This window comes from Pseudonaja textilis, chromosome 4, assembly GCF_049901715.1.
Source record: "Pseudonaja textilis isolate UNSWEBS1 chromosome 4, rPseTex1.2, whole genome shotgun sequence".
In the NCBI taxonomy this organism is placed as follows: Eukaryota; Metazoa; Chordata; class Lepidosauria; order Squamata; family Elapidae; genus Pseudonaja; species Pseudonaja textilis.
In genome coordinates, this window is record NC_141993.1 from 30617350 (window position 1) to 30639191 (window position 21842).

The following is a 21842-nucleotide window of genomic DNA, read 5'->3' on the forward strand; positions in this document are numbered from 1 at the left end:
TTAGACTGCAGTACTGCAGGCTACTTCTGCTGACTGCCAACTGCCTGCAGTTCAGCAGTTCAATTCTTATTGGCACAAGTGACTCAACTTTCCATCCTTCCGAGGTGGGTAAAATGAGGACCCAGATTGTTGAGGGCAAGAGGCTGACTCTGTAAACTGCTTAGAAATGGCTGTAAAGCACTGTGAAGCGGTATATACAGTAAGTCTAAGTGCTGTTGCTATTGAACTGGAGCTTTGATTAGCTTGTCCATGGTCCTTTTTAATTCTGTGATGCTATAATACCATAAATCTGTGTGGGCTTATTTGATTATATGCTTTTCTGAAAGAAACCCTTTTTTCAGGATTCTGTGTCAAAGCTTGTTTGGCTCCTAGGAGAATTAAACATTCACAGCTGGAAGCTTTTGAGAAATAGCCCTTGAAAATGGATTAAAAGATTGATTGGGGCTGTGCTGAATGAGACTTAATCAGAAGCAAGAACAATGGATTAAAGCAAAACAAAACAAGACTCCTGATGGACATAATGTCGCTTGAAGTAATACATTAGGAAAAAGATTAGTGTGCTTAAGCTAGGGTCACAAATCAGGAGCTGCAAACAAGATGAAAGAAAATAGCCAACCACTAGCTGGAATCAAAATATACAATTTACATTTTTCTTTGCTGGTATCTAGTGGTGATCTGCCTATTAGCAGCCCAAATCCAATATGCTTTAAGCAATTACTCATGACTTTTTAACTTTTGCCCCATTGGTCCATTCAATGAATTATTACTTGAATCAGTGGTGGGATTCAAAATTTTGTACTACCGCTTCTGTGGGCATGGCCTGGTGGGCGTGGCTGGAGAAGGATGCTGCAAAATCCCCATTCCATCCCCAGCCCACTAACCTGCTTTCCAGCTCCGTTCTCCTGTGCAGGGCAACAAAAGAAGACCCAGACAATCAGCTGGGACTCGAGAGGCAGAGAATAGATGGGGGCAGGGCCAGTCAGAGGTGGTATTTGCCAGTTCTTCGAACTACTCAAAATTTCTGCTACTGGTTCTCCAGAACTGGTCAGAACCTGCTGAATACCACCTCTGACTTGAATGAATGAATGTCTAAAGCAGCCCCCCCCCCCATTGGCAATTTTAAGACTTGTGGACTTCAACTCCCAGAATTCTCCAGCTGGAGAATTCTGGGAGTTGAAGTCCACAAGTCTTAAAGTCTTAAACTCTGCAAGACTTGCCAAAAGATAACAGACAAGAAATAATTTGCAATACAAGAATCTTCAAATACAAACTCAGGATATTGGAATGTCCACGAGGCTGGAGTTTCAAAATGCCTTTGCCTTCTGCAAAGTACGTTCGTTCACAGATGGCTTTTACCTTCTTGAAGGAAGGGCCGTTATCTTGCAGCCTTACTCCTGAGTCTCCCATGCTGTTGTAACTGCTCTTTCCTCTGAGCAATCCTGCGCACAAGCACACTTGGCACAGGCTCCTCGGGAACCTCCTCATCACTGCTGCCAGCCCACACAATCTCTGAAGGCAGCAGTCCACTCCCTAATGGCCCTGGCCCTTCATCTGAGTCTTCATTCTCCTCAGCCATCTGCACCTGCTGCCGGCTAACCACAACATCCCCCTGGTCACATGATTTACATTCAGATGCTTGATAACTGACTCACATTTATGACAATTACAGTATCCCAGGGTTATATGATCAATCACCTTTTGTGTCCTTCTGACACGCAAAATCAAAAACCAGATTCACTTAACAACCGTGTTACTAATTTAACAACTGCAGTGGTTCACTTAACAAATGTGACAAGAAAAGTCATAAAGTGGGACAAAACTCACTTAACAAATTTCTCCCTTAGCAACAGACATTATGGGTGCAATTGTGGTCGTAAGTTGAGAATTACCTATATTGTGCAGCTTTATTTTGACATTAAGGAAGTGGGCTTTTATTACTTCAAAATTGATGGTAGGGTAGAGGTCATGATGGAATTTGATGAGAAATAGTACTTAGTTGCTAAGATATGATGGATGGATGACATAGATTAGTGTCCTCATCCAGAAATTCACATTACCTTCATTTTTCAAATAAGTTTGTATTTATTTAAATTCCATAGAATACAATGGTTTTACATTAATAAATGGTACCAAGTTAAGATGGACATTATTTAGAAATGTTTGTATGTTGCTTTGTTATACTTTGTGGCCATTTAAAAAATATTCTCATTGTATCTTTTCCAAGATGGAATGGCAGACTTCATATTTCTTATAAAGTAAATGGGTGACCTTTATATATTTGTTATATTTTCTTCTCAAACTCAATTTAATTCTAGAAAGTAAGCAATTCCAGTGCCTTTTGACCAATATCCTTTGAAGTTGTTTGCTTTCCATAGCCTCTTGATTCAAGTTATTTGTTCTCACACTGAGAGAATAATGTTTAAGTGTATACAATGTTTTTCTTTCTAACATTTTTAGATGCCTATGTGGTGATAAAGATTTTATAGTTGTTTCATACCATATTTGTTGAGCTAATTCCCTGTTAGGAGAATGAGCGCATACAGGGAGATGTATTTGAGAGAAGTGTTTGAATAATACACACACAGTATACAGATACACTGTACAGTAAATGTATGTTTTTACTTCCAGAAAGGTTTAAGCAAAGTCAAAAATAAGCAATCCAAAGTCATTCACAAGTAAATCAGTCAGTTTTTCAATCCAGGGATAATCCAAATATCAAAGTCCAGTGTCAAAAACAGTACAGTAACAGACTTACATTAAATCCAGTAATATCAGTCAATTAGAAGAAATGGAGCAACGGCAATATTTTCCAACAGAAGGAAACAGAGATACTCACTCAAACACACTCTCTTCTGAGACTAAGACTAAGACAATCCAAGTTTATGGCTCCATCTTATGGCTGTTTGAAAAACCACACCCAACTGCAGTTTTTGCAATCTCTTAAAGACATAGTACTAAAATGTTTATCCTGGTTTATATATTTCTAACCCAAATACTTGTTAGGTGACTTATATTCCTAACAATATTCTTGGGGAAAATTAGGTCCAATAAGTCAGAACATATTTTTGGGTATGTTCTTGATACCTACAGTGTGTATCTTTGATGAAATAAGAACAATTGGTGCTCTCCCAAAAGATTATTGGGATTCAAGCATTCCAAATTCTTGGAATTTAAAAGAAGCATGATTGTATATCTGGATAAAGATTGAACAAGATTCTAATCATTCTGAGATTAGAGTTTTATTGAAATGTTGCAAGTGTGTTAGCAAAAAGAGCTCACAATATTTGAACTTTGATTGTTAACATAATTGATTGTTAACATAATTCAGATGTGGGAAACCTCAACCACATTATTGGATGTGGGGCCTTCACCTACAGCCTCTCCAAACATGGCCATAAATTCTTATTATTTTGAATTGACTTGTTCAATGAATGATTTGTTGATTGTTGCAGAGTTTATACTGTAAATTTACAATGAATACAGTGTGACTCTTGTTTATCTGTTTACAGTTATTTTTCTTTGAATTTCTTCATAGCACTTACAAATCATTCGTTTACTTTTCTACAGAGTCTTTCTAAATGAGAGGACTTTTTTCAAGGATAATGAATCCTTGAAGGAGGATTCATAGAATCAGTTCACAATTAAAATCCTTAAAAATGGACAGTTAATGGTACTCGTATCTGGTGTACCATTCCCACTTGTTATCCATGTGTAAGCCTGCAAGGACTGTTTACCTGTTTGTTATCCATATGTGTGTGTGTGTGTGTGTGTGTGTGTGTGTGTGTGTGTGTGTGAAAAGAATATATTTGGTTTCACAATCAAATCAGCTCATTATCAATGCTGTTTTTATTGGCCAAGATTAACTAATGTACTCTCAGATAACATTACTTGTGCATAATCCTTGCTTCCAGATATGCTGGACTACATTTTCTTGATTCCCAGCAAGTACTAAAACTGTAACACTCTAATGGTTAAAAAGGTAATTAGAGTTAAAGAAGGAAATGGAGGTATAGATATATGTGATGGACCTAACCATAGAAAGAGTTCTAAACTAAATACGGAGAAGAACAAGTTACAAATGACTTTTTAAATCATTTGTAATGGACAGAGAAAGGGAAAATTTAGAAATTGAACCAACTCTAATAAAACAAAAATTAAACTGGCTGATCTGATTGGATTAATGACATATTTGTCACTAACTAGTTTGTTTCCTTTTAGCAGATAAAGATGGCACAGATCCAGAAGATATGAATGATGACAGCAGCATCAAAACAAAGAGAAACAAGTAAGTCTTAATAGTATGAGAGAGAGAGAGAAACACACACACACATACACACACACACACAGAGAGAGAATGAGAATATCGAGGCAAAAACAATCCCTCCTCCTCTTCTACCACCACTACCATCATCTTAGCACAAAGTAACAAGTCATGATTTGTTTATTTATTTATTTGATTTGTCAATTGCTTACAAGATAATAGGTATAAATATAAACAAAGTTATGAACACATGGAATGGATACATATAAGAAAAATAAAAAGAAACAATAGGACAGGGACGGTAGACACATTGGTGCACTTATGCATGCCCCCTACAGACCTCTTAGGAAAGGGGTGAGGTCAATAGTAGACAATCTAAGGTTAAAGTTTTGGGGCTTTGGGGAAGAAACCACAGAGTCAGGTAGAGTATTCCAGACATTGACCACTCTGTTGCTGAAGTTGTATTTCCTGCAATCAAGTTTGGTGCGGTTAACCTTGAGTTTGTATCTATTGTTTGCTCCTGTATTGTTATGGTTGAAGCTGAAGTATTCATTGACAGGAAGGACATTGCAATGTATAATTTTATATACTATGCTTAGATCGGAATGAAGACGCATAGTTCTGAGTTTTCTAGGTCTAGAATTTCAAGTCTGGTGGCATAAGATATTCTGCAACGAGTAGAGCAGTGGAGAAGTCTTCTTGTGAAATATTTCTAGACTTTCTCAACTGTGCTAATATCAGATACGTAACGTGGGTTCCAGACTGATGAGCTGTATTCGAGTATTGGTCTAGCAAATGTTTTGTATGTTCTTGTTAGTAGTGTAATATTACCAGAGAAAAAGCTATGTAAGTTTAGGTTAACAACTCTTAATGCCTATTTTGGTTATGAGTTACAGTGGGCTCTAGCACTTAGATCATTAGAGATGAGTACTCCAAGATCCTTGACAGAGTTTGGATCATCAACAAGGTCTTGACTATTCAGCCTGTATTTTATTTTCTGATTTTTTTGCCAATATGTAAGACAGAGCATTTATTTGTTCAGATTTGAAGTTGCCATTTGTTTGACCATTCTGAAACATAGTCAAGGTCTTTTTGAAGGGTAGCAGTATTGTCTGTGGTGTTGAATAGCTTTACATCATCAGCGAAGATAATGCAGTTGCTCTTGATATTATCACAGAGGTCATTTATGTAGAGTATGAAAAGAGTTGGTCCTACAACACTGCCTTGGGGGACACCACTGTTGACAGGTACAGAATTTGAGAGGAAGCAGATTACAGGATAGTTTTTTTTCTGAAAGCAATTTTTTTATTAGAATAGGTTGTTTGTCTCTAAGTGGAGGATAATGGATTGGTTAATAATTGATTCCATGACTTTACAGGTGACACTCCATGACTTTACAGGTGACCACAATGATCAGACCACAATGCATATAGTTTTGGTTACGTATTATAAAAAAGAATGTAGAGACATTGGAAAGAATGCAGAAAAGAGCAACAAAAATAATTAGAGAGCTAGAGGCTGAAACATATTAAGAATGGTTGCAGGAATTGGTTTGTCTAGTCAAGTGAAAAGAAGGGCTAGAGGTGAAATGATAGCAGTGTTCCAATATTTGAGGGCTGCCATAAAAAGGGGATCAAGGATTGTGAGTGGTAGGTTTGTTTATCCATGAGATGTCCACTATTCAGGCCAAAACAGTTTTGCACCCTCCTGTATTCTGGAAAGATCTAATAAAACCTTTTATATATTTTATATGAAGAGAGTTTCCATGATATTTTTAGGACTTATGAAAATTTAAAATAAACCCGTGTGTAATTATTATTATTATTGTTTCATATTGATAATTCCTTTTTATGTTTAGATAATAGATGATATTTAAAATGATGCAATATTAAGAAAATAAAGTTCAACTCCGTTTATGTTTTCTTCAAACTTCAGCATTTTAATACACTGGTTTAACAGCTTTTAATTTGCACAATTCTTTAATTCATTTTTTCTTTTATGACAGTTTTAGCTGCAAGTATAAATGCATAACTATAATATTTTAAAATCATTTTAATTAACTATATTGGAAGAAAGAGATTCTCTCTGGCTACCTTTGCTAATGATTTAACTTTCTGGTTCCCATCAATTTCACTGTATATAAATACTTGGTAGTTACCTGAAATTAGATTGGAAGTTTCATAGATCATATTATGGAATATTATAACTGGAAAGAATTAAAATAGCTAATGCAATATCCAAGTCACTATTCTAATATGAAAAGTGGCAAATTGATAGCTTTAGTGCTACTAATATCATGCAATATCCATTTTAGTGTAATTTAAGAGTGAAATTTTTAATGCAATTATGGATGGCAAGAAGATAATATTGTAAGTTAGGACCCATATTGTTAACTGGAGAATGCAATTTATTACTTGAAAGTAGATTTTAACATTTCTATTACAATTGACCTCTCCCTCTCTCACCAGTTTTTAATCTGTAGTTCCCCTGGTGTCCAAGTTGTATCACTACTGAAAGCCAGTCTCCTTTTATTAAGTTTTTGAAACTAGTTTCCTAAAATCTGTGATACTTTTAAAACAGCAATTTGATTGAAAATATGAAAGAATAATTTGCAGCCCATGACCTTACTGATTTGTTCTGCAACCTCAGAATCTGGAAACAGGTAGTCAAAATATATAGATTTTCTCAAAATATGCTTCATTAAAAGAACTGGATATCCAGGTACCTTCCTTTGAAAAAAATATATCATTCCAGAAATTAACTTATCAAATTAAAAAGTGTAAATATATTACATTTTGAACCTGCAATGGTTATTTTAAAAAATCTGTTGCAGATGACCAAATAAAATGGCTAGATAGAAAGGCAGAGCTTTATTTAACCCATTCTCTATTTGCTGTATTGTTCATTATTTCTTCTTACTAAAGAAACAAATAGAAATTAAGTTGGGATTTGGAGAGGGATTGATGAAAGTTCTTCTTTTAAATTTCTTAACAAGAAGAATACGAGCAAGTTAGGTAGTTGAATTCCTTTTTTTTTACTCTTGCAATTGTCTGGACAAGTCCTACAGTTTTTTAAGAAGTTTTTTTTAAAGAAGTTATTTGCCATTACTTCCTTCTTAGAGCTGAGAGAGAGTGGCCCAATATCACCCAGCTGGCTTCATGCCTAAGGCAGGACTAGAATTCATCATCTCCTGGTTTCTAGCCTGATATCTTGACCACTGGACCAAGCTGATTTTCAGCTAACCCACTATTACAGACCACATCTTCTCTTTATATCTCTTTGTTTCACTTCTTCACATTTTTTCCTTGACTAAGCAGATAGTAGTAGAAGTGGAAGATGAAAATATCTTCTTACTTCATTGATTTCCAACTTCTACCATGTTAAAGTAGGAAAGGTCTTGTGAATATTTTTGTTTCTTTCCAAATGCTCCCAAAGATATTTTGTGAATAATTTCAGACCCTGATGAGTCTTTCCAATAAGAACAGACTCAGCAATATGTCAAGCACTTAGTAGGCTGCTTCACTTTTAGTTTTTGTTTTCAGTTATCTTCTTGTCAAGAATGTGTTAAAGAGGTTGGTTTTAATAATGTCATCGTTGCAGTCTTTACCATTAGGTCCTTTCAGGGGTGGGATGGACCTTGAGTCTTTTAGCTTGTTGTTTACAAAATTGTAGAAAGCGCGGGTGGAATTGGTGCGTAGAAGGTTTTCTTCTTGTTTAATGTGATAATTGGTACATTCAGTTTTTACCTGGTGGCATAGATTTTTGTATCGGCTTCTGAAGTTGGCAACGTGACCGGATTTGTTTTTCCCCCAAAGTGATCTCTTTTTGAAGTGAAGCTTCCTTATTGTTATGGGTAATTTGTTTTTTTCTGATTTCGGGAGTTGTTAATGGTACGTATAGTTTGATGACTCTTTTGACTTCAAGTAAAAATATGTTGTAATGGTCTTCTACAGTATTGCATCCAGAGAATAGAAATTGCCAATCAAGGGATGAGAGATCGTTGTTTATAAAATCATAGTTGCCTCTTTTGAAGTTATAATTGGGGATTCCGTCATTGTGATGATTTTTGTGTGGACGTATGTTGAGACAAAAGTCAATCATGTTGTGGTCACTGTTGGAAAAGGGTTCTTTAATTTGTATTCCATAAATTGAATTCAAACTATTGCAGAAGATGAGATCGAGGCAGTTGTTACATCTAGTGTTGTTGGTTACTAGTTGTTCTAGTCCCAGGTTTGTTACAGCATTGTAGAAGGTTGCATTTATGGGTTCAGTTGTACATTCATTAAGAGTCCAGTTAATATGATGTAGATTGAAATCACCAAGAAAGATAAAAGTGTGTGGGTAGGATGTTGCCCATGTTAGTAGTGTATTTAGCTTGTTTGCATGTTCAATGTCATGATCAGGGGCTCTGTAACATAGTAAGAACTGAAATGTGATATTTAAGGACAGTTCACAGATGATGGTCTCAGGAATAGCAAGCTCCTGGGTAACTTGGATGTTTTTTAGATATAGGGACCTTTTATAGAAGATAGCAACACCACCTCCTCTATGGATTTCATGATCTGATCGGTAAACGTGATAGTCTCTTACTGTGGTAATGGAGTCAGGGAGAGATGCGTTGAGCCATGTTTCCCAGACAAATATAATGTCGAATTTAGCCATATTTAGTAACAGGAGAAATTTGTAAATTTTATTTACAAGGCTTCTTGCATTGAGTACCTTGCATTTAAGGCCAGTTGTGGTTGGAATAGAGGTAGTTAGGCTAACATATTGTCTCAGATTAAAATTTAGCAGCTACTTTCCAAATTCACTACAGAGAAAAATATGTTGCATATTTTTTCCGAGATGTTCCTGCACTTTAAAGTTTACCATGAGTTTAAAAACACATATATCACTTTGCGTGTGTCTTCTATTATTTAAGGGTGGAAAATTCACAGAATACGGAGCTAGAAAAAATAACAATGGAAGAGAAAAATGTGAAAACATCAGAACATCAGATTACCCTTCCCTTGGAGGAACGTATTACTCATTTTCGAGATATGCTTTTGGAAAGAGGGGTAAGAAATTGCCTATGGTTTTCCTGTTTCCTGTACTATTGGGCAGCATGATATAATCTTAATATATGTAATAGGTATATTGCAACAGATTAATTGTTTACATTGGTTGTTAATATGTTCTTATCAAGAGATAACTCCACTGTTTGGTATTATGTTGTTGCCATTTACTGTACACAAGCTTAGCTTTTTTTAAAAGGAAACAATAAAAACATGATTTGTGCTTATCAAGTTTCTTGATCCTATCCATGTATTGGGTATGTCTAGTCTAATGAAAAGAAGGACTAGGTGTCAAACTATTTTCCAAAACGCCAAAAGGGGACATGATAGCACTGTTCCAATATTTGAGGGACTCAAATTACCTCAAATTTGACTCTCTCATCTTTGTAGAAGGCAAGGGGGTCAAATTATTGTGCAAAGCACTAAAAGGCAATACAACAAACAGTGGTTGGAAACTGGAACTAAGGAGAAATTTCCTAACAAAGCAATTAGCCAATGGAATAACTTGCCTTCAAGAGTTGTGGGTGCTCCATCATTGAAGGCTTTCAAAAAGACACTGGACCATACCATTTATCTGAAATGGTATAAGGTCTTCTGCTCAAGCAGAAAACTTCCAAGGTCCCTTCCAACTCTGTTATTCTATGTTCTACGCTTATGCTGTCTCAAGTATTGCTGTTTCCATTAGTAAGTTTCCCCAACCGGATGCTTGGTTTGCAGCTCCATAATTTCCACTCAGCATAGGTAATAAGACAGGAAATATAAAATCATAGTTAAATACATCTAGAAGCTAGCAGACTGGGGAATTTTAAATCTTATCGTTTGAGAAGCTATTTCAATGTGTTGAGTTTCATGCATATTCCAATTTCTGATCTCTGCCCAATCTTAAATAATTACAGTATCTATACCTCTAAACTATTAAATGTACATTTAATTGTACAATATTCTTCATGAGGATCTTCTTTTAAGTTCATCACTAAGATATCATAAAACTATATGGTTAAATTGTGAAAGAATCCATTTTGGTCCATTAAAATTATTGCCCCACTATGCAGGCATTTATTTAGCAGCTGTGAGTTAATGGAACTCACTGAGTTTAATATTTTTGATATATTTCATCCTACAGTAGAAATACTTAAAATCCCAGGTCTACAAGGGAAATCCCACTGACCCTTATAATGTAATCAACGCTCTTCATTTTGGCAGGATGCTGATTGGAAGGGAAACAATGTTGTGGTATGTTCTGCCCAAATATCTGAAATGCATGTATGTACATTATATAGAAGCCGCTCTTGCTATAAAATGTTTGGGTGCATTGATAACTTAGAAAAGTAATTAGAGCATCTAGGAAAGAAATGTGTTTAGAAATTAATTGGGTGCTCATGCTAGCCTTCAGAGGCTTTTTTAGCACTTATTTTTAGCTAATGTCACTAGTAAGTTGCTTTGAAAGCCATCTTATAGATTTATCCCATATCTTTTTAAAGTATACTACAAATCATTAAAATTGGTAGTGGGGTTTTTTGGGGGGAGGGGGGTGTTGTTTCTCTGTACGCACATCATAATCCTTATACTTTGATTTTTCTTCAGAAATAATAGCCACATTTTCCATTAGAAGTAAAGACTTGTGAATAAGTAAGATTAAGAGGACATAAGGCAGGAGTAGCTGTGCTAGACAGTTGCAATAAATGCAAGCCTAAGCATTTGACATGCTAAAAATAATGCTTTTAATTGTGGTATGTATATTTATTGATTAAAATCTAGTATATAAAATTTGTCAACTGAAATTATGTTTTCTGGCATAATCACCAGATGCTGATAAATAGTTACGGGTGGTTTAATCATAAAGTATTCTGTGAAATTAAAACATTAAAAGAACGAGGAAGGTATTGTAACAAGGTAGAACACGTCAATGTTATGGGGTAAAAGAAAAAAAGAAAAGAAATATGTAACCAATACTCAATACCTGCTGCAAAATGTATATATGTATATATATTTGTTTATATATTTGTTTGTTTCTTTTTAAATGTTTTAAATATATGAAACTTAAATAAACTTTATTTAAAAAAATTTTTTTTAAAAAAAGAATAGTTACGGGTGGAAATTGGATATTATTTAATAATGAAGTGTGATAATTTGTACTATATGCCTGTCTGCTACATACTCTACCATACAGGTAATCCTTGTTTATCAACTGCATCAGAAACAACTATTCATAGTTATAGTAGTGCTGAAATATAAACTTTGTGACTAATGCCTGCATTTCTTTCGGAGTGGAGAAGAGAAATGTGGACATTGGTCACAAAATTGACCCCTGCAGAACAGAGACATTGCTTAAGCAATCTATGTCTTCCTGAGCTGCTTTTCTTCATGGTCTCTAAAAAGTTAACCACAAGGTAACAAGTTCAGTTTTGTGCCTTTAATTAATTAATTAGAACCCATCTTTGTACTTGCTTTTCTTCTTCACACTGACAAGATTCTAATCAGTTTTAAATGAAAGCTTTTTTTTTTTTTTTGCTTCCTCATGAAATCTTTCCTGCTGTTTGGTCTCACCCAACTATTTGGACCATATCTTTCTGATGCTCTAAAGTGGGGTGTCAAAGTTGATTTCATTGAGGGCCACATCAGGGTTGTGTTTGACCTCAGGGGATTGGGGTAGGCATGGCCAGCTTGACATCACTCATGTCGAGGGTGCCTGTGGTGGTCTGACTGCTCTGCCAGCAAAAACGGGCTCCCAAACTCTGATTTTGGCTATGGTGGCCTCCACAACTCTCTGCCAGCAAAAACAGCTCAGGGGGATCCGCCTGCACTTCTCCTGAGCTTCATTTTCACTGGCAGAGGCATCCCGGGCTGGTCCTTCACTGTTTCCAGGGAGGCCCTGCAGGCCAGATCTAAGCACCCCACGGGCCAGATCCAACCCCCAGCTCTTGAGTTTGACACACCTGCTCTAAAGCAAAGGAAAGCCTGAATAAAATTATAATGATGTTCACTTAACTGCTTTGCTTAACCAAGTTGCCAATTCCAATTGTGGTCACTAAATGAAGACTACCACTATTGGATCTCTGGTCCTGTGTGGAATGTAGTCTGAATTCCCAGGCAGGAAGTATTATATTCCAGGGAAGCAGGAGACAGCGAAGTCCAGATAGTTTGGTTGAGAGGAGGAGGGTCAAGAGAGCTTCTCTCTAGGAGTTCTTAGAGTTATATGTTTAGTGGTGCAAGTATTGGGTTTAGTTTGGAAAGATTGCTATCTACAGGTGAGGAACAATAAAGGAAACTGATTTGAAGCAACTCAGAATGTCTATCTTGGTTTTTGAAGCCTGACATCCCAAGCTACTGGATATGAGTCCTAGAGTCAGGTATGAAAGTGCAGCTAACTTCCTTACCCAAGCTGTAGCCTGAAGATTCTTGAGATTGTGCTATTTTTTGGTGGTATTTTGGTTTGTTCTAATAAAGGAATTTAATTTAATTAATTTAATTTAATTTAATTTAGTCTCATGAATTTAAGACTATGCTGTACATAAACTTGGTTAACTTTTTAGCACTTTTCACTAAAGGAGAATGGAAAATGTATGTGGAGGCCAACTGAGGGTCAGTGACTTTTATGGTGAATTATTCCAGTATCTTTTCAGTTTGAAGCCTCTTGAATTGCTGAAATATTCAGAAAACCTCTGAACAAAACCTGAACATGTGTAGAAAGAGTAAAAGATGAATAAGTATTCATCTGAATGCATGCTGGATAAAGAACATTTGCTAAAAAAGTAAATCTTATATGTAGCAAGTGGAATGGGCATAATCATTCTATTATTAGATTACCAATTACTGAATATGACAGCATGCTTTCAGTTCTTTTTAAACAAAATGTTCACTTTTTATTTAATTTCTAGTCCAAGGAAACAACTCATTTCTTTTTCCTACTTCATATAGTTCATTTTCTTTTTAATCTAAATTCCTGTGATATTTTTTTTTTGCTTGTGCTACAATAATAATGTAGATGATTGATGATATCATTCAAAACATTGTACACTGTAATATTTCTTTAATAAAGATAGTGATACCTACTTCTTTGTCATACTGGCACAGTGGTTAGTGGTTAGAATGCAGTATTTCAGGCTACTTCTTCTGACTGCCAGCTGCCTGCAGTTTGGCAGTTCAATTCTCACCAGCTCAAGGTTGACTTAGCCTTCCATCCTTCCAAGGTGGGTAAAATGAGAAGCCAGATTGGGGGCAATATGCTGACTGTAAACTGCTTAGAGAGCGCTGTAAAGCATTGTGAAGCAGTATACAAGTCTAAGTTCTATTGCTATTGCTATTTTATTCTCAAGCCTTTAAACTTTGTTTATACCCTATGTAACATTTTTTTTCAGGTCTCTGCATTTTCCACATGGGAAAAAGAACTTCATAAAATTGTGTTTGATCCACGTTATCTTCTACTAAACTCAGAAGAACGTAAACAGGTGAGTTCTTGTTTTGGTAGCTTTTTTTAAAATATAGGATATAATGTGAAATGGATCATATACTGTAAATAATTTCATTAAAGGTCAAATTATATTGTCATTTTTAGAACATCAATAAAGATGTACACTATATCAGAAGTGAGGTATTATTAAATCAGACATTTTTATAGCCAGGGAAATTTCAGTCAGCTTTCACCTGATTCAATGAAGAAAGCCTCAGATTATCCTCTATTGAGAGAGCATTTTATGATCAGATGTTATCACCAACAAGTGATAACTGTTTCTTTGGTACATTTTAATTTGGGTTGCATAAGACATCTTCAGTAATCATGACATGTGTATATGTATAAAATTGGGTGTATCTTGTGTTTTTAAGATATTTTAAACTTTTGAGTTTAATTAACAATAGCTAATGCAAAATGTCCTATACATTTAATAATTGCCTATTTGTTGTGTTAAGAGAGTTAGTTCACAGGCTATACTGGAATGCCTCTGAGGATTATCCTCAAAGGTTTCTATCTTACATAGGTTACATGTTGTATCTAGCATTTAATACCATGCTTTCAACAAAAATAATTTAAGTTGACCCATTCTTTTTTTCATTGCATAGAAGGACTTGTGATTCCCAAATATGGTTGAATTACAATTCTCAGCAGTACTGTGGTGAAGGGTGCTAGAAATTGTTCTGCAACATCTGAAGAATCATAGATTCTCAATAGATTTTTAATGTTCTTGAGCATACCAGCTTGAAAAATATAATGCTGGTTGAAGAGGATTTTCTATCAAAGCTGTTGCTACTATTATGCAGATTAAGGTCACCATCTTAAACTGATTTTGGTTGTCATGGATGGGCAGAAATCTAATTTGTTTTTATGGCCATTAATTATAATTTTATTTTTAGTTAATTTGATATAATAAGAAGGGAAGTTTCCGTGATTTTCTTTCATGTGTGCCAAAATAGACTGCAAATTGATGCAGAGTGATGGCATTTGGGAAAAAGCTGTCCTGTGTCTAGTTGTTCTGTTGTGCAGTGCTCTATAGCATCATTTTGAGGATATATCATGCCCCTGTCAGAATCTGATTCAGAGGGGGAGGCCAAGCAGCTGACAGGGAGTGGGAGTGTGACTCCATTGGCTGTGGAAGAAACGGGGGAAGGGCAAAGGCCGACTGGGCAGAGCAGGGAAGAAGTAGGGCAAGGGAGAGAGAATTCAGAGGAAGACTTAGGCCCACCTCCTCTTCATCCTAGGGCACGCATGGAGGAATGGAGAAGGGAGCAACGTGAGTTGCATGGCTTACAGGGGAGAAAAGGGCCCTGATTCCCTTCATTAGTTGCAGCTGGGAACACAGTGTTTAAAAAGGGAAGCTGTGCACAGCAAAGTTGTTGGGAGCAAATCATGAATTATCTGGTATCGTTGAGGCTTATCTGGGTTCCTGGCATCTTCCCAACTGTGTGTTTTGGGCTTTCAAGTCTGCAATTCCTTCTCTGCCTTGTCAAGTTAATTACTGTAGTGTGGTTTGTATGGATTTTTATTTACAGTTTGTATGTACTTTGTTTTTGGACTGAATTTCTTCCACTTAAAAACTGTTCTTGGGAGAATTTTTTCTCCATCCAAAGGTAACTGGACACTGGGGGCAAAGTTGAAAGTATTAAAGGGACATTTCTTGCTCATTTGCCTGTGTGCCATGCCCCAGTTCAATCACAGGGTAGGAGTTTATCAACTCCTACCCTGTGATTGAACCAGGACATGGCACACAGTTTATGTCCAGGATGTGAGGGGTCTGTAAATATTTTCACTCGTGCAGTATACAGGTCCTCAATGGAAGGCAGGTTGGTAGTAATTGTCTTTTCTGCAGTCCTAATTTCTCTCTGAAGTCTGTGTCTGTCTTGTTGGATTGCAGGTGTAGAGGTGCAGATGACAGACTCAATAATTCCTCTGTAGAACTGTATCAGCAGCTTCTTGGGCAGTTTGAGCTTTCTGAGTTGGTGCAGAAAGAACATTCTTTGTTGTGCTTTTTTGATGACATTTTTGATATTAGGTGTCCATTTTAGGTCTTGTGATATGATAGAACCTAGAAATTTGAAGGTCTCTACTGTTGATATTGTGTTATCTAGTATTGTAAGAGGTGGTAGTATGGGACGGTTTCTCCTAAAGTCTACCTCCATTTCTATGGTTTTGAGTGTTTTCAGTTCCAGATTCTTCCTGTTATACCATGAGGTAAGCTGTACAACCTCCCGTCTGTATGTGGATTCGTTGTTGTCTCGAATGAGACCAATCACTGTGGTATCATCTGCAAACTTCAATATTTTAACAGATGGATCGTTTGAGATGCAGTCATTGGTATATAGGGAGAAGAGAAGCGGAGAAAGCACACAGCCTTGGAGGGAGCCCTGTGCTAATTGTACAGTATCAGATGTGATTCTTTTGGTAGCAGAAGTAAAGAAAGGCCCAATCTAGTTATTCCAACAATTTTGAATATCCTTTCATTTATTAAGCAGATGCATGATATAGGTAATCATTTAATGAGCAGTGATGTTTTGCATTATAGACATTAACTTGCAACATTGGTGCATGAACTTCATTTAAGATAAGGTAATTTTTATTATTACTTTTTCTGTGCGCACACTGGCACACATTAAAAATAACATTTTGATGCCCACTCTTAAAATAAAATGTGTGTGTGTGTGTATGTGTATACATACATACATACATATACATGCATACATACATACATACATTAATTACAGCCCATTTAGAATACATAGCAGAAAAAAGAGTCTTAATAAGGTTGATGTTATATGGTACTTTTACAGAATCTGAATATTCTGCTTCAGATAACCGCAAAGCTTCCTCCCAGAACATAACAAAGAAAACCCAGTCTTGGAAAGGATGTATAGTATTCATGACAATACTGTGGACAAGCAGTACTTAGATGCATGTCCTGGATAGAAAGAAGTGAACTTCCAATAATATTTTCTGCTGTCCTCATCATTCTATGCAGAGCCTTCCTGTCCAAAATAGTAATACTGCCAAACCAAACAGTAATACAATATGACATGATGCTTTCAATTCTCTCTATAGAGAGAATGGTAAGGACAGGAGAAGGAAGATGTGTTTTTTCTTCTGCATATTTTGGTCGCTTGACCAATATAAAAAGTTCTTATCAGTTTTCTTAGATTAAAAGACCAAAGTTTTATTTGATATTTTTGGATTACTAAGCAAAAAAACAACAACAATATTTGATGAAGGCATTACATGAGTCCTTATACATCTTAATTTGCTATTTTTGAAAGATTAAAGCACAAAGCTGGTTTATTTGGCTCACTTTTAGTGTACCTTCTGTTAAACTGGCAAACCATAAGACATAGTGGTCAAAAGTCAAAAGGAATATGCATGATTAAATGATGGGGAGGCTAAAAGCTACCTCTTTGTGCAGATTTCCAGAACTAACAATAAATGAATTCTCTTTGATTATGGGCGGGGGACAATTTTTAAGAAACATTAAAAACCAACCTGCATATTGTGCGGAATAGGATAATAAACTGAAGTTTGATGTTCATCTGAAACATTTTTGATTAATGTGTATGGAGTTATGGTTGAGTTGAAGATTTCCCTGAGAAATTATTGCTAAAGATCTGACTTGCAACATGAAAAATTAGTGGCAGCCAAAAGATGCCAGGTTTTTTTTTTAACTTATTGGTGCTGTCTCACCATCATTTATATTCTTGCAGTCCACATCTGCTATCCTACTTCATATAAGTAGAAAATCATGATGATAGATATGGAAGTCTTTTGGAGAAAATTCATGTGCATCCATGAAGGGGCAGGGATCAAAGCCCCCAAGCTGTTGGACACAGCGATCCATGCGCTGCACCTTTGAGAAGGAGTACAGCTTATATTGGAAAACTTGGTCACTATCTTACACAATTTCACATCCTGTTGCAGAGATCTCTAAGAAAAAACTGGAATTATGTAAGAGCTTTCAACGCATTAAAGTAATAACTGCTGTACACTTTCTGAATTGATAGTGGTTTACCCTATTGCCTCTGAGGACATTGTGTTAGGATGGATCCTTACATAAACACACAAATGCTGTCCTGACAATGGAAAAAGTGCAGCAATTGCTTGGCAACAAGATTTAGGCTGCACAGAAAACTTTCAAGACTTTTTCTTCCAGGCAGAATGGTAAGAGAAAAGTTAGCTGAGTCCTGAATTGGTTCAAATTCTAGGGAGAGCTTCTTATTTTTAAAAGTAAGATTATACCCTATTTTATTGATAGGGTGGTTTGTGTTCTTAACTAAAGGATCTGAAAAGGGGAAAATATAATTTTATTAGACTACCCTAAACACTATATTCCTACAGAAAGGCACATAAGCTTTCAACAATGATTTGTTTATGATGTAGTTTTTGACTTATATTGTTCATTTAGTGACCATTCAAAGTTATTAATGGCACTGAAAAAGTGACTTGCACTTGTTCTCATACTTACAACCACTGTAGTATCCCCACAGTCATGTGATCAAAATTCAGGCACTTGGCAATTGATATATACTTATGATGATTGCAGCGTCCATGGGTCATGTGTTTACCATGTGCAACCTCCCCAGCTGGTTTCTGACAAGCAAAGTCATTGTGGGGAAGCTGAATGATGTTACAATTCTATCAGCATTCAATGGGTGTCATGCCCCTGGTGGAGATTGACTCTGAGGGAGAGGCAGAACAACCAACAGGGAATGGAAATGTGGCTCCGGAAGTTGTAGAGGAGGCTCGGCTGAGCAGTCAGAGGAAGACCCAGGCCCATCCCCTATCCATCTTAGGGCATTCAGGGAGGAGAGGATAAGGGAGAGACGTGGTCTCCTCAGGAGGAAAGTGCCTTGATCTTCTCTTCATGGGCTGCAGCTGTGACAACTGAATAAGAGTTTGGACCTGTGTACTGGCGAATGCTGGAAACGAAGCGTGTAAATATCTCTAGTTTATAGTTCCTCTCTGAGTTTGATGTCCTCCCCAGTGTGTGTTATCTGTGGACATCCTCCATCCCTTATCACGCCTGGTTTGTGTTGCATTTTTCCTTCTTCGTACAACTGTTTGTGTGGGAATTTTTTTGTCTTCTGTCAAAGATATTTGGAGGTTGGAAGCAAAGTGAAGGAATAAAAGGGGCTTTGCCTGTTTTCTGTGACTGTGTTTGTTTGGTATCCCACCCTGGGTCATCACAATGGGTGAACTTTGTTTATAGACATAATATTGCCTCTTAAGGGCTTAGATTTTGGAATAAAGAGCCATTTTATCAATTTTATGTGATCATCTCCTTCTGATTTCAAGGAAGGCTGTTTCCTTTGACAATTAAAATGTGCTTGTTTACCAAATTCTAAGTGAGGGTTTTATCTTTGCATGTGCTTTAGAAAAACTTGAAAGTAAAAAAAAAAAATGAAAAAATGTATTTTCTGTTCTTATGTTTGTAAAACATGGTGGCTCTGATCCAAAGAATCTATCAAATTATTATATTTGGGTTGATCAATCTTTTGTAAAGATGATTGTTTGGGAAAAAACTCAATTTCTCATAAGCACAAGCAAAATCTATTTGCCATGGCTGTAGCTGCATCTCACTTGTTGGAAGAAACTTGGATATCAGACATCTAGTTTTCTCAATTTGGGAGGCCTCCTGGTTTTTAATCGTATTCATTGTGTTATTTTCTAGATTGTTTTTTGTACTATTTTAATATTTTTTAATATAATTTTACTACTCATGTATGCTTGAATATCCACTTGCTAGAAAACTATAATAAAACTGATATAAAAGCAAAACAGCAACAAAAACCTATTTGTGCCAAAGGTCATTTTCATCATCTATCATGTAAAACGGGATAAGGCTATTCCATTTCCTCAGATCAGTGTATAACAACATTAAAAAGCTGTGGCCATCCAGCTTTCTGTGGAACTCCAAAGTAAAACATGATAGAACCTTCTCAATCATGTTCCCAGAAATATTCAAAAATATACTGTCATCAATTTGGCAAGCATAAATAGCATACAATACTGATCTAGACATTGTTATTGTTATTCAATTATTCAGTTAAGGCCTCTTTCATTTTTGCAGTGCCTAGGTCTACTCATTGCAGGGTTCTGAAGGATTCCCTGGTGTATAAGTGTGCATTTGGGCACACATGCATAAAGCATTACATTGAGGGTATAAGACTCAGTTCTTGCACAGTTAATTAAAAGCAACATAATAGCAAATGTAACAGTTGCAGATGGAAAAGAGGGATGGATGGATGGAGACAAGACTCAAAAAGGAGATTCAAATTATGTAATTTTGGAAAAAAACATTGTAAATAAAATGCAAAAGGGCTAATTGATTGAATTTATTGGCTAAGGCTTCCTAGTTCCTTCAATAAATATTAGTTTATTTATTGGATTTCTTGTGAAGTTGTTTAAGTTCATCCTGGCCTGCATGTTGAAGCTGGAATCGTAGGGGAAATCAATGAACATTGCTGCTTCCTCTGAAACTCAGACTGAGAGCTGTAGTTCTCAGTGAAGAGATGTCAATTGTATAACAACAACTATTCAACTTCAAGTCCTGGCAAAGAACTGCAGGCAACCCTCTGAAACTAGCAGGAAAGAGGCAATGAATTTTAACCATCCAGGGATATAAGAGAGAATCCACTTCCTTAAACCACCAGAGTACAATCAATGATTTTATAAGACTTCATCCTAATATTCAGTAAACTTTCTTATCTGAGCATGCCATGCTGTGTGTCTAAAAGCCACTTGGCCAAGGTCAAGCCTTGAATTTGGAATGCCAAATTATTTCTTTGGGAATTTCTGTTGAAACCACCTTCCTGGGATCAATTTAGTTATCTCATTGAGATTCCAATGAGGGATCACAAATCTCCTTTGGACAGAAGTCCTTGAGTTTTTAGCTAGCACATAACAGAATCAATCGAGTGCAATTATTTTTCATCAGTTATGCATCCTTTGGACATTCATTTGAAAATACTAAGGGTGACATGATAGCAGTGTTCCAATATTTGAGGGGCTGCCACAAAGAAGAGGGAGTCTACCTATTTTCCAAAGCACCTGAACACAAGAAGCACCAGATGGAAACTGAAAAAGAGAGAAGCACCAAAGAACTAAGGAGAAATTTCCTGACAGTGAGAACAACAACCAGTGGAAAAGTTGTTGGTGTTACAATAATGGAGGCTTTGAAGAAGAGACTGGTCAGCCTTTTGTCTAAAATGGTAAAGGGTCTCCTGTTTGAACAGGGACCAGAAGTCCTCCAAGGTTCCTTCCAACTCTGTATTCTGTAAAAATATGTTATGAAAAGGTACAGACTTATAGAAACCTAAACTATTGGTCTGTTTCATTATTGGTCTAGAACAGGGCTATCAAACTTGCACCCCATGAGCCATATACATCACACGCTGGCTATGCCCCTGCCTGATTTAGTGAAGGGAAAAAAGTCCCAATACATCATGTGATGCCACCGATGCTGGGATGACGTAAGCTTGACACCCCTGGTCTAGAAGAATTCCATCCTTGGTGACAGGTTTTTCCCAGCACTATTAAGCTATGCTGCAAACTATTTTCTACATGGAATCTAAAATAGTAAAATACTGTTTTACTTGGAATCTTCTAAATTGTTGAATTTTAGTTCTGCATCTTCTAGGCCAGTATTTCACAACTATAGCATTTTAAAGATGTTTGGACCAACTCTCAGAATTCTGCATCCACTGTGCTGAGGAATTCTGGAATCCAAGTCCATACATCTTAAAGATGGTGAAGTTGAGAACACTGGTTTTACACCAATGTTGGTTTTCCCCCCAATATGAGCTGTAGTGGTGCGGTGGTTAGAATGCAGCATTGCAGGCTAATTCTGTCGCATTGCAGGCTAATCGATTCTAACCAGCTCAAGGTTGACCCAGCCTTCCAAGGAAGGTAAAATGAGGACCCAGATTGTTGGGGGCAATATGCTACTCTGTAAACTGCTTAGAGACGGCTATAAAGCACTGTGGAGCAATATATAAGTCTACAGTAAGTGATATTGTTATACCAATGCATAAAGCAGGGGAGTTATGAATGGTGG

At 36.5% G+C, this 21842-nt stretch overlaps 1 protein-coding gene across 3 annotated transcripts in view; it reads left to right on the forward strand.

The window, feature by feature from the left end:
• Positions 1 to 21842, forward strand: part of TCERG1L (transcription elongation regulator 1 like) — a 177945-nt gene that overhangs the window by 146319 nt on the left and 9784 nt on the right. For 2 of the 3 annotated variants that reach the window (XM_026710607.2, XM_087932520.1), the window contains exons 9-11: positions 4219 to 4285; positions 9183 to 9318; positions 13674 to 13763. In XM_026710607.2, coding sequence (XP_026566392.1) covers positions 4219 to 4285; positions 9183 to 9318; positions 13674 to 13763 — 293 coding nt within the window. The remainder of the gene's footprint in view (positions 1 to 4218; positions 4286 to 9182; positions 9319 to 13673; positions 13764 to 21842) is intronic. The other variant, XM_087932519.1, reaches the window with a different exon arrangement.